The following is a 15376-nucleotide window of genomic DNA, read 5'->3' on the forward strand; positions in this document are numbered from 1 at the left end:
CCACACAGACCTACAAAACCCCACAAATCCCAGTGAAACAGCTTCATTTTGCTAAGGAGCATCTCTGATCTGCTGCAGTTCAACTCAGGATCGTTTGGGACAGTGGCTGGCACCCTCTTCTCCAGAGCCCTGCAAGACCAGCACTATAAAAGGAAGGCACTTGGGATGCTGCTTTTCCCTTCTGCAGGGTCTTCCTGTTTATAAAGAAACCCAGAGGGTAGAGCAAGAACAGGCAATTGGCTCAGGCCCTCCTGGTGAAACCCCACTGTCAGGTCTCAACAGGGATGTTGAAGCCAAAAGGAAAGATGCTTCATAACCTGAGCTGCAAAGCCGACCTCCAGCACCTCCACACCCAACAGACAGCTCAGCAAGGACAGATTTCCCAGCAAGAAAACCTTGCAGCCCTGGGACACAATCCCCTGCCCCAGGGCAGGGCAGATCCAGCCTCCTGTGGGCACATCCAGCTCCATCAAAACCCACTCAGAGCCGGGAGCATCTCCTCTTCCCCAAGCACACGCGTGTCAGAGGATTTCCTGAGCTGCATCTTTCTCCTTAGATGGGGGAGGCAGAAAATCCTGGGTGGGAGGAGGAAGAGGAGGAGGAGGAGGAGAAGGAAGAGTGAGTCAGCCTCACCAGCAGCCTGGACAAAGCCCTGCAAGAAAGGGCTCCTGCCTTTCACACCTCAGAGCTGTCTGCTGAGGGATCACAGGCGTGTGTGCACAGTGGAACTAGGTCAGGGGAAGGAGGGCACAGGGAAGCTGCTGCAGCTCCAGGTATTGTCTGTGCTCCTGCCTCACACAGAGATACCACAGAGGAAACAAAGGGGGAAAGCTCCAAGGCAGGCTCTGTGCCCCCCTCCCCAAAAGGTGTATCCATCAGAAGGGGTGGGGAAGCCAGGACTTGTGACACTGAGCTGCTGGGATGGCACTGGTGCCACCAGCACAGGACTGGGCTCTCCCAGGTCACAGCAGCATCCCAGGCAGCCTCCAGCAGACACCAACAGTGGCTGGGAGTGGGAAAAGCCCCTACTGAGTTACTGGTGGGCTTCAACACATTCCTTCACCCACCCAGAGCAGCAAAACCCCTCTTCCCTTAGGGGGAAACCCCCAAAACAAAAGCACTTGGGGCAGACTCCTCACTCCAGGCACCTCAAACGCAGAGCAAGCAGCCCTGGAGCAGCCAGACAGCTGGGACTGACCTTGCTCATCACAAGGAGCTGTCATTAATTACTCCAGCACAGAGGTAGAAGGTGTTCTCCAGCCAGCATCCCCTCCCAAGGACACTACGAGCACGGGGACTGCAGGAGGGAGCTGGAGAGCTGGCTGCCTGACGTGACTCAACCTCTGGGTGCTGCCAGGTATATGCCAAGCAGCAGGGATGGGAACACTCCCAGGCAGATATTAATAACCAAAGGTCTTTCCTATGTCCTCCAGCCAGGGGCTCCTGGTGTTTTGTTTTGTAGGACAGTGTATGCAGCAGGAAAGACTCCTTGGTGTGGGGCAGCAGGGAGCAGGAGGGATGAGATGGGCAGCAGGTTGGTGCTGGGAGCTGCCTGGGCTGAAAACAGCCCCGTGAACATCCAGGCACCAAGCTGAGAGCAGGAGATCCACATGGCTCTGAAATCCCTCCAGGGATGGTGATCCCACCACCCAGCCTGTGCCAGCACCTGGCAGCCCCTTCAGCACAGAAATTCCTCCTGATAACCGGCTGCCCAGAGAGGGGGTGGGTGCCCCATCCATCCCTGGGGGTGTTCCAGGCCAGGTTGGATGGGGTCCTGGGCAACCTTGTGTAGCTCCAGGCCTGGAGGTTGGTGTCCCTGCCTGTGGCAGGGGGTTGGAGCTCTGGGACCCTTGGGGTCCCTCCCAACCCAGCCCAGGCTGGGATTCTCTGATTCTAAATCTCCCCAGGTGCAATTTTAAGCCGTTCCCTCTCCTCCTATCACTGTCACCCAAGAGAAGAGACCGACCCCAACATCTCTTGCAGGGAGTTGTAGGGAGCAATGAGGTCTCCCCTCAGCCTCCCCTTCTCCAGACTAAAAAGCCCCAGAGCTCCTTCAGCCACTCCTCACAGGACTTTGTGCTCCAGACCCTTCCCCAGCACCATCTCCCACCTCTGGACACACTCCAGTATCTCCACATCCTTCCTGCAGTGAGGGGACAAAACTGGACACAGCACTCAAGGTGCAGCCTCACCAGAACTGAGTACAGCAGAGCTATCCCTGCCCTGCTGCTGGTCACACCATTCCTGACCCAGCCAGGATGCCCTTGGCCTCCCTGGCCCCTGGGCACACACCCCCCCAGCTCGTGTCCAGCCAGCTGCCCACCAACACCCCCAGGTCCTTCTCCCCCAGCCTGTCGTGCTGCTGGGGGCTGTGACCAAAGGGCAGGACCCAGCATCTGGCCTTGCTGAACCCCATACAGTGGGATCCAGCCTGCCCAGGTGCCCCTGCAGCCCCATCCTGCCTCCCAGCAGACCCACACTCCCACACAATTCGGTGTTAAGGAGGGTGCACTCAATCCAGATCATTCATGAAGGTGTAAAACAGGGCCAGCCCCAGCCCCAGCCCTGAGGCACAGGGCTCACACTGCAAAGACATTACAGCTTTTACTTGCTGAGCATCAAACCCCTCCAGCCAGGGAGCTCTGGGTCAGCCTCAGCCATGCCCCCTGCCTGATGCCATCTTCTCCCCTCCACATGCGTGGAGGTGTCACTTCCCAAGGCTGAAGCCAGGCTCCAGGCAGTGAAAAAGCACTTTTCTTTCCTGTATTTTTTAAAAAAAAGGACTTTCCATTGAAATCTGGCTCAGCTGAGGATGTGTTATCATGGCAACCACCCCCTCCCTGTCTGTCTGCCCCGAACACGCCGGGATCCGCGCGGTCCTGCCCGGGCAGCACCCGAGCCCCCTCCAGCCCCTCTGAGAGTGGAGAGTGATTTGACATGAACCAAATCTGTCAATGGCTCAAGAGGAGCCACGTGGGCACTCAGGAGCAGCAGCAGCACCGTGGAGCACCCTCCATTCAGCTCCCACCACCGCTAAATAATTCAGGAAGAGAAATGCCGCAATACAGAGCTTAAAAATAGAGCAGGAGCCGGTGCCAGGGGAGAGGAGGGGATGGGAGAGGCAGAGTGAGGGGTGTGTGTCGGCAAGCCCGGGGCTGCTGCAGCAAGCCAGCCCCATGGATCGATCCCAGCAGCTGTTTGTTTGCTTATCCTTTGAATTGGGAAGGCAAACTGATTATTGTTATTAATGAGGCAGCAGGAAATTGGGCTGTTCCCCCCCCCCTCTCCTCCTCTCCCCTCCCCTGCATCGCTGCTGGTTGGAGCCTGGCTGTGAGAATCAGAGAATCCCAGCCTGGGCTGGGTTGGGAGGGACCCCAAGGGTCCCAGAGCTCCAACCCCCTGCCACAGGCAGGGACACCAACCTCCAGGCCTGGAGATACACAAGGTTGCCCAGGGCCCCATCCAACCTGGCCTGGAACACCCCCAGGGATGGATGGGGCACCCACCCCCTCTCTGGGCAGCCCCTTCCAGCCCCTCACCACTCTCTCTGCAAAGAGCTTCCCCCCAATCTCTCCTCTCCTCCTTCCTTCATTCAGCTTTAAACCATGTGAGGAACATACCCAAAAAAAGGAGGAAAAAGAGGAAAAGGAAAAGGGAAACAGTCTCTGTGCTGAAGAGCTCATGGGGTGGGAGCACCCAGAAGCTCTGATAATGGATGAGGAGCTCTAAGAACTTCAATTCAGTCTGATCTGCTGGGGGGGTCTGGTGGGGACAGGAGCCTTTTTCTCTATTGAGTTTGCCCCATATCAACTCAGCCACCTTCAATCTGGACACTTCCACTCACCACACCAGTTCCAGCCCACAGAATAGATGGGATATATGAAACACGTGGGTAATGACAAGGTACAAACCAGCCAAACACAACAGGGATCCACAACAGACAGACAGACAGACAGACAGACAGACATCCCAGCCTGCAGGGCCACTGAGGCGATGGAGTGGAACCCCCTCCTCATGAGGAGGGGCTGGGGGTCTTTAGCCTGGAGAAGAGGAGGCTGAGGGGTGACCCCATCAGTGCCTGTGGAGGTGTAGAGGGTGGGAGGCAGGAGGCTGGGGCCAGGCTCTGCTCAGGGGCGGCAGCGACAGGACAAGGGGCTGAGGAAGCTCCATGGGAACGTCACTTTGTCCCTGGGAGGGTGGCAGAGCCCTGGGCCAGGCTGCCCAGAGAGGCTGGGGAGTCTCCTCCTCTGGAGACATCCAAACCCCCCTCCTGGGTGTGTTCCCATGGGATTTAGGCTGGGTGACCCTGCTCTGGAGGGGGTGGTTGGGCTGGGTGAGCTTTTGGGGGTCCCTCCCAACGTTCTGTGATGAGGCACCAATCTCAAAGAGCTCAAAAAGCTTCTCTGGATTCCACAGCGCTCCCCACACCACCAACCCCACCTCAACACCAAACCAAAGAGAACTCCCCCCCCACAACCCAACCCCCCAAACTCTGCACCAACACTGTCACCAGGCTGGGAATCAGGACCCAGCAGAGGGGGTGTGAGGGTACAAAGGTCACTACCAGACCCACAGATCCCTCCTTGCACCCTCTTTGCACTTCACCTTTACTACCCATCCTGGAGGAGCCTTGCTCACCAGCCCAGCCCCTTCATCCCAGTTTGCTACTGGGCTGCTCTGAAGCAAAAGCTGGTCCTTCCAGGCTTTGCAGAACCTGTGAAAACGCTTTGACAGATGGCAGCTCCTTTCCCCTCCTCTCAGCTTCAAAAAATAACACCAGAAAGACACCAATCTCTCCCTGTTTCCTCATGAAGGAGAAGGATACCAGCTCCCCAAGCACTTGCAAGACAGCTCCTGCAGCTTCACCCCATCCCTTTGTCCTGCCAGTCTCTGCCCTTTAACAAGCCCATTCCCCTCCTGTTCCTGGGGTCCCTTCAGGGACTGGGGGGCTGCAGTGAGGTCCCCCCACAGCCTTCTCTTCTCCAGGCTGACCCAGCCCAGCTCCCTCAGCCTCTCTCCATAGGGGAGCTGCTCCAACCCCTTTAAGCATCCTCATGGCCCTAAGAGATAGGAAATCCCCCTGCCCAAAGCCTCCTAAAAGAGGTCTGTTTCCAAGCTACAGCAACCACCTCCTGTACCAAAGCAGCTCTTGTGTCTAAACTCAGCTGAGGAGGAATTCGTCTCTCAAACAAGAGGATGTCAAAGCAAGATCAAAACTCTTTAAAACTTCATTAAAAAGAAAAACCCCACCCCAGGAGCTGCTCTGAAGGGTAGGCTGCACCTGCCCACACTCAACAACCCTCCCCAAAATTCACTGGGAGGCAGCAGTGACTCAGCCTGCAGAACACGACAGCCTGTGCTCCCCATACAGAATGGGACTGGGTTGGACTGGGGAGGAGAAGCCGCATGCGCCCCGCTGCCAACACGCAGGCAGGGGAATCCCAGTGCTGGGAGGCAGGGGGGGGGAACCAGCAGCCCTTCCTCTTGCTCCTGCCCACACTCAAGACACAAAAATGTCTCTGCAGAAGCACAGGGCTGGATGTGTTTGGGCTTCCCAGCTGGGTGGAGGAATGGAGAGGAGGTATAAAAAGTGATGGAGGGGAGTGTGATGGGTTTGGAGAGGGGGAGGGAAGGTAACTCTGGTGCTCAGCGGCATCCCACCAGCCTTTCAAATGTCACAGGGGTTGGAAGGGATCTCCAGAGCTCATTGGGTCCAACCCCCTGCCCAAGCAGGGTCCCTGGGACAGGCTGGCATCCAGAGGGGGCTGGAATCTCTCCAGAGAAGGAGACTCCACACCCCCTGGGCAGCCTGTCCCAGGGCTCCCTCACCCTCAATGGGGAAAAGCTCTTCCCCATGTTGGTGTGGAACTCCCTGTGCTCCAACTTGAGCCCATCACCCCTTGTCCTGTCCCCACAGACACTGAGAAGGGGCTGCCCATTCCCTCTGCATCCCACCCTTCAGATATTTATAAACATGAATAAGGTCCCCCCTTAGTCTTCTCCTCCCCAGGCTGAACAGCCCCAGCTCCCTCAGCCTTTCCTCCCAGGGGAGATGCTCCAGGCCCTTCAGCATCTCTGTCCCTCCTCTGGCCTCTCTCCAGCAGATCCCTGTCCCTGTGATCCCAGGGAGCCCAGACCTGGACACAACACTCCAGTGGGGCCTGAGCAGGGCAGAGCAGAGGGGGAGGATCCCCTCCTGTCACCTGCTGCCCACACTCCTCCTGCTGCCCCCAGGATCCCCTTGGCTCTCTCAGCCCCCAGGGCACACTGCTGGCTCGTGGCCACCCTGTCACCCACCAGCACCCCCAGGTCCTTCTCCTCAGAGCTCCTCCCCAGCAGGTCACCCCCAGCCTGTGCTGACACAAGCAGTTAAGATGCCATCAGCCTTCCCAGCCATGAGGCCACATTGCTGCCCCCCAGGAAATAACCACCAGCTACAGCAGAGTTCCTGGGAGGGGACCCCTCTCTGCTGCCCAGGGAGCCTGGACAGCATCTCCCTGCCCTGAAGCCTCCAGAGCTGCTGTCTGCACAGCTCTGCTTGGGTGGCACCGATGGGAAGGGCTGCGAAGCGCCGCAGCTCCTTCCAGGAGCTGCAATCCCCCGTTGCCAGGCAGCTCACTTCCCAGGGATCCTCAAGCTCTCACCCAGGAAGAGGGGGAAAAATAAACAGGGGGTGCACCCCAGAGCACCAACAGAGCTGGGTGCCCATGAACCCAACGACAAGACCCTTCTGGAGCTCGGCCAGGGCTCTGCAGCGGTGCCAGGGAGGATGGGGGAAGCAACAGCGTTTGGGATGCTGTAACTGGTTGTTCCACAGCACCAGGGGAGTTGAGGTGTCTTTCTTCCCCTGGCACTGTCACACATGACACAAGCCAGTTGTATTCTGAGAGTCACCAGGCAAAGCTGGGGTGACTTCATGGGCAGAGACACACAGGAGAAACTTCTTGCTAGAGGAAGTTAATAGGTGGCACTAATTAACCCACAGCCAGATCAGCCCATGGTTAAGCCAGAGAAGAAGCCTTTAGGCCTTGAAAGGGAAAAGAAAGACCTTGCAAACACCCTCCTTCACCTTCTCTACAGGACAGACACACTGACACACAGCCCCAGACACACTGACACAGCCCCAGACACACTGACACAGCCCTGGCTGCTTGCTGGAAACTCTTCCTGTATTCCACTGCAAAGAGGATGGGGTTCCCCAGGAATTCTGTCAGCTCCAAACTTCTCTCCAGCCCCACGTCCTCCCCTCTAGCAGGAGCCAGGAGCCCATCTCAGCTGGAGGTGCCAAGATGTTGAAGGGAGCAGAGGAACAGGAGGGGAATGGGCTTGTTGAAGAGCAGAGACTGGCAGGACAAGGGGCTGGGGTGAAGCTGGAGGAGGGAAGGGGGAGAGGAGAGATTGGGGGGAAGTTCTTTGCAGAGAGAGTGGTGAGGGGCTGGCAGGGGCTGCCCAGAGAGGGGGTGGGTGCCCCATCCATCCCTGGGGGTGTCCAAGGCCAGGTTGGCTGGGGCCCTGGGCAACCTTGTGTAGCTCCAGGCCTGGAGGTTGGTGTCCCTGCCTGTGGCAGGGGGTTGGAGCTCTGGGACCCTTGGGGTCCCTCCCAGCCCAGCCCAGGCTGGGGTTCTCTGATTCTACACTGCATCCATCTGTGAGGCCCCCCAAAGCCAAGAGCAGCCGAAGCACTCGGGATACCCGGGGCTTTCGGCACCCCTGTGAGAATCCACAGCCAGGCTGTGGGAACACTCCAGTCACTCAGAACAGAGCCATTCCCCAGCTCCCAGAAACCCACAGCCCACCAGCAAAAAGCCACCAGAATCAGCCCATCAGGAGGAGGCAGCAGCAGCACATCCAGGCAGCAGCAGTGGGTGACAGTCAGGACTCTGGGCTCTTTTTGGGTCGAGTCACTTCCACACTGTGCCACAAGCTCCCCAACAGCAGCACCTCCACCTCACCATTCCCAGGGCAGCTGCTGTCCCTAAGGACCCCCAGACTCCTTGATGAAAGAAACCAGGAAGAAGACAAGGAGTTATTATTAGAAACTCTGACTGACAGGAGCTGGAAGCAGCATCAGAACCCAGAACTCTTCTCCTGGTTCAAGGCTGATGCTTGAGCCTCAGCAAGGTGCAAGTGCCACAGACCCAGCAGCATCCACCAGCTCTGAACTCCCAGAGACCTTAAGACCCTTCAGCCCCGACAGCCACAGAGGCACCACAGACAGAAAGACCCAGACCCAGGTGAAGGTGAAACTCCCCTCAATAAAAAACCCACCCAAAGCCACCCAAATCCCCTCCCAACATCACACTCCCTCACCAGGCAGACACCCAAACGTCTCCTGACCTTTAATCACTTTAAGAGACCTACAAACAGACTCAGTTTTTCAGGGTTATTGTTATTTCTCCAGGGGGTGGTTTATTCACCTTCCTCCTGGAAATGGGGTTTCAGGACCGCAGCGCTGCCACCGCCTTAATTTTAGCAACACAAATGGCATCCCTGCTATAAGGGGAGCTCAGTGCATCTGCGCTCTGGGGAGAGGATAGGATATCCCAAGGCAGAGCACGAGGTGCTGCAGGGCAGCTGGAGGATGGGATCTCACAGGGACACTCTCCACTGCTCCCTTCTGTGGGCCAGCACTGGGCAGGGGGGGCTGATTCCTTCCCAGCGACGCTGCTGCTTCCCTCCCATCGCTGCCTTCCCCTTTAATCCACTCAAAGGGGCCACCCCAGCACCCCAAGCCCTTCCAAAACCTGCTGCAACCAACCTGTGAGTGCTCCAACAGGGACAGACAAGGAAACCCCAAACACATCTCCCATCCCTGCGACTCTGAGCAGTGCTGCTCCCTTCTCCCCCCACCAACTACTCCAGGCACAGCAGAAGCCTCACCCAACAGCTTCCAGCCACAGAGAGAGATGCTGCACAGAGCCCCTGGGGCTTGTTTCCTTACACATCCACCTTCACAGAGCCCTAGAATGCTTTGGGTTGGAAGACACCTCAAAGACCACCCAGTTCCAGCCCCCTGCCACCTTCACTAGCCCACGTGTCCACATTCAAATCCAAGGCAAGGTCTGGAAGGGGCCAGCACAGCCAGTCCTGACGTCCTGACTGCTGCAGCCTCACTGCTTGATAGGGCAGGACAGGCCAACCAACGTGTCATCACATGGTGGGAGAAAAGGGTTAGAGAGAGGGAAAGGAGAGGGATCTTACAGCAAAGCCTCTGCAGGACAAATCAGTTGGGCTAAGTCGGAAGGATGCAGCTGGAGCAGGAGGCAGGACAGGCCCTAGGGAGGAGTGAGGACATCACCAAGTTCAGATCCTCCGTGGCCTCATGAAGAGGTGGAAGAGCTGCTCAGGTAAGGTGTGACTGATGCTAGGAGACAGCAGAAGAGCACTGGGGTCTGCACATCGCCCTGAAAGAGCCCTCATGAACCTGCTAGAGCCTTGCCCACCATTCCAAGGGCAGGGTTTCTGCACAGCACTCCCCCCAGGCCTGTGGGGCAGCACCAAGGCCTGTGGAAACCAGCGGCCAGCACAGCAGCACCCTGTGCTCAAGGCTTTCACCCACCTCAAAACAAAGAGGCTGGGGAACCCAAAAGGTGGCCGTGCACAAGAGGGATGAGCTAGACCAGACGCTGAGGGAACGAACGGACTAAACACCATCCACCAGCTCCATCTGTGCTGGGGGCCCGGGACCACCTGTATCAGGCTGTTTCCAATGGAGCAGGGGAAGACTTTTAATTAATATTAACTCACCTGCAGGGCCTCTAGCCCGAGCATTGCCCTGGCTGGGGTCAGACACACCCCTGGTACCCCGGTACCCAGCCCTGGCTGGGGTCAGACACGCCCCCGGTACCCTGGTACCCAGCCCTGGCTGGGGTCAGACACAGCCCCGGTACCCAGCCCTGGCTGGGGTCTGACACAGCCCCGGTACCCCAGTACCCAGCCCCAGTACCCTCGTACCAAGCCCTGGCTGGGCTCAGACACACCCCCAGTACCCCGGTACCCAGCCCTGGCTGGGGTCAGACACACCCCCGGTACCCCGGTACCCAGCCCTGGCTGGGGTCAGACACACCCCCGGTACCCCGGTACCCAGCCCTGGCTGGGCTCAGACACACCCCCGGTACCCAGCCTGGGCTGGGCTCAGACACACCCCCGGTACCCTGGTACCCAGCCCCGGTACCCAGCCCGGGCTGGGGTCAGACACAGCCCCGGTACCCAGCCCCGGTACCCCGGTACCCAGCCCTGGCTGGGCTCAGACACACCCCCGGTACCCCGGTACCCAGCCCCAGTACCCAGCCCTGGCTGGGCTCAGACACACCCCCAGTACCCCAGTACCCAGCCCCGGTACCCAGCCCGGGCTGGACTCAGACACAGCCCCGGTACCCAGCCCCGGTACCCCGGTACCCAGCCCTGGCTGGGCTCAGACACACCCCCGGTACCCAGCCCGGGCATCTCCGAGCACCCGGAACAGCCCCACGGGGATTTCAACGTGTCGCGGGGCCGTTCTCAGCCTCCAGCCCCCGGCCCCGCCGCACCCCCGCTCCCGGTGAGGCCCGAGAGACGCGGGACGCTGCCGGGGAAGCGGTTCAAAGGCAAAGCCATCGCCCGCGAGGGGCCCGGAGCCCGTTACCGCGCTTCCCCGGCGGTTTCCTCCCCCACCTGTTGCTCCCCTTCCTCCCCTCGCAAGCAGCCGGACGGACAGACAGACAGACAGACACCCGGGGCAGCGGCGCGGCCTCCGCCGGCTCCGGCGCTGGGGGTACCGGGCTGCCCCGAGCTCCTCTCCGCGCCCCGGAGACGACGGGGCCGAGACGGGCAGCACCGAGCCAGGGGGCCGCGGCCCCGGCGGGGACCGCAACGCAGGGGGGGATCCCCATGGCCGGCTCGGCCCTGAGCCCCCTGCCCGGCCCCGAGTCCCAGGCCCCGGCCCCGAGCCCCCGGCCGCAGCACTGAGACCCCGGCCCGCAGCCCCCGGAAGAGGCCACCAGCCCCCGACGCGACCCCCAGCCCCCGGCCCGGCGCCGAGCACCAGGCCCCGGCCCCGAGCCCCAGGCCCCGAGACCCCGGCCCCGAGCCCCAGGCTCCGAGCCCCCGGTCCGGCCCCGAGATCCCGGCCGCAGCCCTGAGACCCCGGCCCGGAGCCCCCGGAAGAGGCCCCCAGCCCCCAGCCCGGCCCCGAGACCCAGGCCCCGAGACCCAGGCCCGGCCCCGAGACCCCGGCCCCGAGCCCCCAGCCCGGCCCCGAGCCCCAGGCCCGGAGCCCCGAACCCCCGGCCCCGAGCCCCTGACCCCCAGCCCCCGGCCCGGCCCCGAGCCCCCGGCCCGCTCGTCCCCAGCCCCAGCCCCGTCCCGTGTCGTGTGTCCCCCCCGCCCCCCGCGCACACACTTACCGGGCCGGGCCGGGCCCTGCGCCGCGGGGCCGCCGCCGCCGCCACCCCGGGGCGGGCCGGGCCTGGGCCAGCGCGGGGCCGCCCGGGCGGGGCGGCGGGGCCGGGGCCGGGGCCGGGGCGGAGGGAGGGAAGGGAAGGGAGGGAGGGGGGGGAGGGGAGGGGAGAAGCGGCGCGAGGGGCGCGCGCGGGGGGGGGAGGGGAAAAAAAACCGGAAAAAAAAAAAAAGGGAAAGAAAAAAAAAAAAAAAAGAGGGAAAGAGGCGGCGGCGGCCCCTCCCCCCGCGCGCGCGCTGCGTCACCGCCCGCCGCGCTACGTCACCGCCGCGCCGCGCCTGACGTCACCGCCGCGCCGCGCCTGACGTCATCGCCCCGCCTGCCGGACACACACACACACACCCCCCCCGGCCGCGGCGCCGTGGTGGCGGGAGGGGTGTGGTGGCGCCCCCTAGCGCCGCGGAGGTCCTGGAGGGAGGTTGGGGGGGGTCCGCACGCGGCCCGCACAATGGGGATCCCTCCCCCCCCGCCTCTGGCAGGCACCGCAGCGGGGTCCTGGGGTGCCCCCCCCGCTCCCCGGCTCACACGTGTAGAGGGGGTCCCAGGATCCCCCCAACTCCCAGGAGCCATGAGCGGTAATGGGGGTCCCGGGATCCCCCCATTTCCCAGGAGCCATGAGCTGCAATGGGGCTCCCGGGATCCCCCCAACTCCCAGGAGCCATGAGCTGTAATGGGGCTCCCGGGATCCCCCCAACTCCCAGGAGCCATGAGCGGTAATGGGGGTCCCAGGATCCCCCCAACTCCCAGGGTCAGGCACCATAACAAGGGTCCCGGGATCCCCCCCCCAATTCCCAGGGTCAGGCACCATAACAGGGGTCCCGGGATCCCCCCCCAATTCCCGGGGTCAGGCATTGTATTGGGAATCCTGGCATCCCCCCAGCTCCTGGGCTCACACACGAACAGGGGGTCTTGGGATCCCCCCAACTCCCAGGAGGAGCCATGAGCTGTAATGGGGGTCCCGGGATCCCCCTGCTCCCAGGGTCAGGCACCATAACGGGGGTCCCGGGATCCCCCCCTAATTCCCGGGGTCAGGCGTTGTATTGGGAATCCCGGGATCCCCCCGCTCCCGGGCTCACACACGTACCGGGGGGCCCAGGATCCCCCCATTTCCCAGGATCCATGCGCTGTACCGGGGGTCCCAGGATCCCCCCACTCCCGGGCTCACACACATACCAGGACATGCTGGCATCCCCCCAACTCCCGGGGGGCCACGCACCACACCGGGGGGTCCCACGCTGCACCCTGGGCCCCCCATCCCCTCAGGGGCCCACGGCAGCCTACGCATGGACAGACCCCCACATCTCCCCAGGCGCCCAACCCTGGGGTAGGCCGCAGCGGGCAGCCCCAGGCCTGAGCCCCCCCCCCCCCGCAGCAGGGGCACCACAGGCCCAGCTCCACCTTAACGGGGGGCGAGCTGTGCCCGGAGAGGCTCCGGCGGGATCACGGGGGCGTTTATCTTGCCCAGGATCAGCCAATATTTGTGGCCACGTCAGGAGAACCAGCCCTTCCTCTCCCCGCGCTCCTGCCCAGCCCCGGCACTGCCGCGCTCCTCTCCCGGCGCCCCAGCGCTGCCGTCCCGCTCCCAAATTCGGCGGGTCGGAGGAGCCCTCTTTGCCCAGGCCCCTGGAGCTGTCACCCCGCGGGGCGCTGGGGATGGCGGCTGCAGTAGCTTTCCTGCTCCTGAGCCTCCTGCGGATGGCGGCTCCCAGGGGAGCGTGGTGCCCAGCCTGCGGGCTGGCGGCTCTGGCCTCCTCCGCGCAGCGGGACGTCCTCGTCGCCCTGGCCAAGCAGAGCATCCTCTCCAAGCTCCGCTTGCCAGACAGGCCCAACGTCACCCAGCCCGTGTCCAGGGGGACCCTCCTGACCGCTCTCCGCAGGATGCGTGCGCGGCGCCTGGACACGGCCGGCTCCCCGGGGACGCCCCGTGACGGCAGCATCCCACACGCTCATCCCGGGATGGGCGGGCAGGAGTATGAGATCTTGAGCTTTGCCGAGTCAGGTCTGTACCGACCCTGCACCCCATGGGTGGGATGGGAAGCGGGGTTGGGGTGGGGAGGGGTGTGGGGGGCACGGAGGGAAGGAAGGTCTCGCCAGGCTGCGTGCCGTGCCGTGGGCACGCTGCAGCTGCAAGGACCAGCGGTGGGAAGCTCCATGTCCAGAAGCTTTTTGCGTCCACATCCCAAGCTTGCCACTGCTCACATGGGCAGGGGAAACTGAGGCTCCGAGCCCCCCTGGCTGGGGGAGCCCCCCCTGATCTCCCTCCCTTCACCCCTGACTCTCCTTTCTGCACCCAGGGTCCTCCGCCTCCCGCAGCGTTCGCCTGCATTTCCGCTTCTCCGGGGAGCTGGCTGGGAGCACCGAGATCCTACAAGCCACCCTCTACCTCTTCTGGGTGTCCCCCAGCTCCGGGACGCACCCTGTCACCGTCAGGCTCCTGCAGCCCGACCCAACAGGACCCAACACCACCACGGCCATCGAGACGCGGCTGGAGGTGCAGAGAGCCGGCTGGGCCACGCTGGATGTGAGCCGAGCCGTGCGGAGCCTCTTCAGCCGAGGGAGCCCGCGGCTCACCGTGGAGCTGGAGGTGGCAGGGGGCTGGGGGTCTCCTCTCCTGGCTGGCCACGGTGATTCCCACTGGCCATTTGTGGTGACTCAGGCCCGGGCTAGGACGTCCCACCGGGTCCAGCGGCGCAGCATTGACTGCAGCGGGGACTCCCGGATGTGCTGCCGCAAGGAATTCTTCGTGGACTTCAAGGAGATCGGCTGGGAGGACTGGATCATCCAGCCAGAGGGGTACCACATGAACTACTGCGTGGGGCTCTGCCCCCTGCACATGGCCGGCGTCCCCGGCCTCGCCGCCTCCTTCCACACCGCTGTCCTCAACCTCATCAAAGCCAACAACGCGGACGCCGCCGTGGACTCCTGCTGCGTGCCCACGCAGCGCCGGCCCCTCTCTCTGCTCTACTATGACCGGGACAGCAACATCGTCAAGACCGACATCCCCAACATGATTGTTGACGCCTGTGGTTGTACCTGAGCGGCTGCCCGGAGGGGGCAGGGGGACGGGCAGGACCTGTGCCGACGGGGCTCCCCTCCTCCTGGCAGCGCGGGACCCGCTGGGAGTGGAAACCCCACCAAGGTGTTTTCAGCATCAAGGGTGATGCTGAAGCCACAAAAGTCCCCTCTGCCCACACCTCCCACACGGCTCTTTCCCCCCTTTTCAGAACTGCCCATGATTCCTCCTGGCCCACAAGCCACAGGCTCCTGATGGATGCCAAGCCCTTCGATCCACAGGACGCTGCACAGCACGCTCAGGGCAGCCCCCACTCATCCCAACACTGGTCCCAGGCCATGTCGTAGCCACATGAACGTGTCCTCATCGGGTTATGGGTCCCAGCGGTGGCCACTGTGGGCTGCCGGGGGAGGTGGAAGCTGAAAAGATGCTGTGAGGTGGCAAGGCCAGAGGGGAGAGGGACATCCACGCCCGGGAGGGTCCCGCTCCTCAGCCGGGTGTGAGGTTGAGGTGGGTGAGGAAGGGGAAATCCATCCCAGTGGGAGGCAAGGCTGTCCCTCTCCAAGCATCCCTGGTATTCAATAAAAGACTCCCGGCCGCAGCGTGTGGGGACGCATGTGTGTGCCCCAGCGTCCACCTCTCCACCAAGGCACCGGCGGTGGACGAGCCATGGGAGGGTGCAGGATGAACCCGATCTGCCATCCCCCTTCTAACCCCCTCCTGGTTCTGGCAGCAGAGCTGGGCAGCCCCCATCACCCCCAGCACGCTGTGCCCGAGGACTTGCAGAGCTGCCAGCCCCGCAGCTCTCAGGCTCTCTGCCCCTTTCCGAGGGGGACACACGGTGCAGGAGCCCCCAGGCACAGGGGCTTGTGACTCCCACCAGGGAAGGCACCACTCCTCACTTGGCCCAAATCTTCTCTTCCACC

At 62.4% G+C, this 15376-nt stretch overlaps 1 protein-coding gene across 1 annotated transcript; it reads left to right on the plus strand.

The window, feature by feature from the left end:
• Positions 1-13090: 13090 nt before the first annotated feature.
• On the plus strand, positions 13091-15041 carry LOC311202679 (inhibin beta C chain-like; the record flags this gene model as incomplete). Its single annotated transcript, XM_084277288.1, has 2 exons — positions 13091-13436; positions 13732-15041. The coding sequence occupies 2 exons, from the start codon at positions 13091-13093 to the stop codon at positions 14472-14474; spliced, it is 1089 nt and encodes a 362-aa protein (XP_084133414.1). The 3' UTR covers positions 14475-15041.
• Between the last annotated feature and the right edge of the window lie 335 nt (positions 15042-15376).

Source organism: Gallinula chloropus, assembly GCF_964237585.1.
Source record: "Gallinula chloropus genome assembly, chromosome: 31".
In the NCBI taxonomy this organism is placed as follows: Eukaryota; Metazoa; Chordata; class Aves; order Gruiformes; family Rallidae; genus Gallinula; species Gallinula chloropus.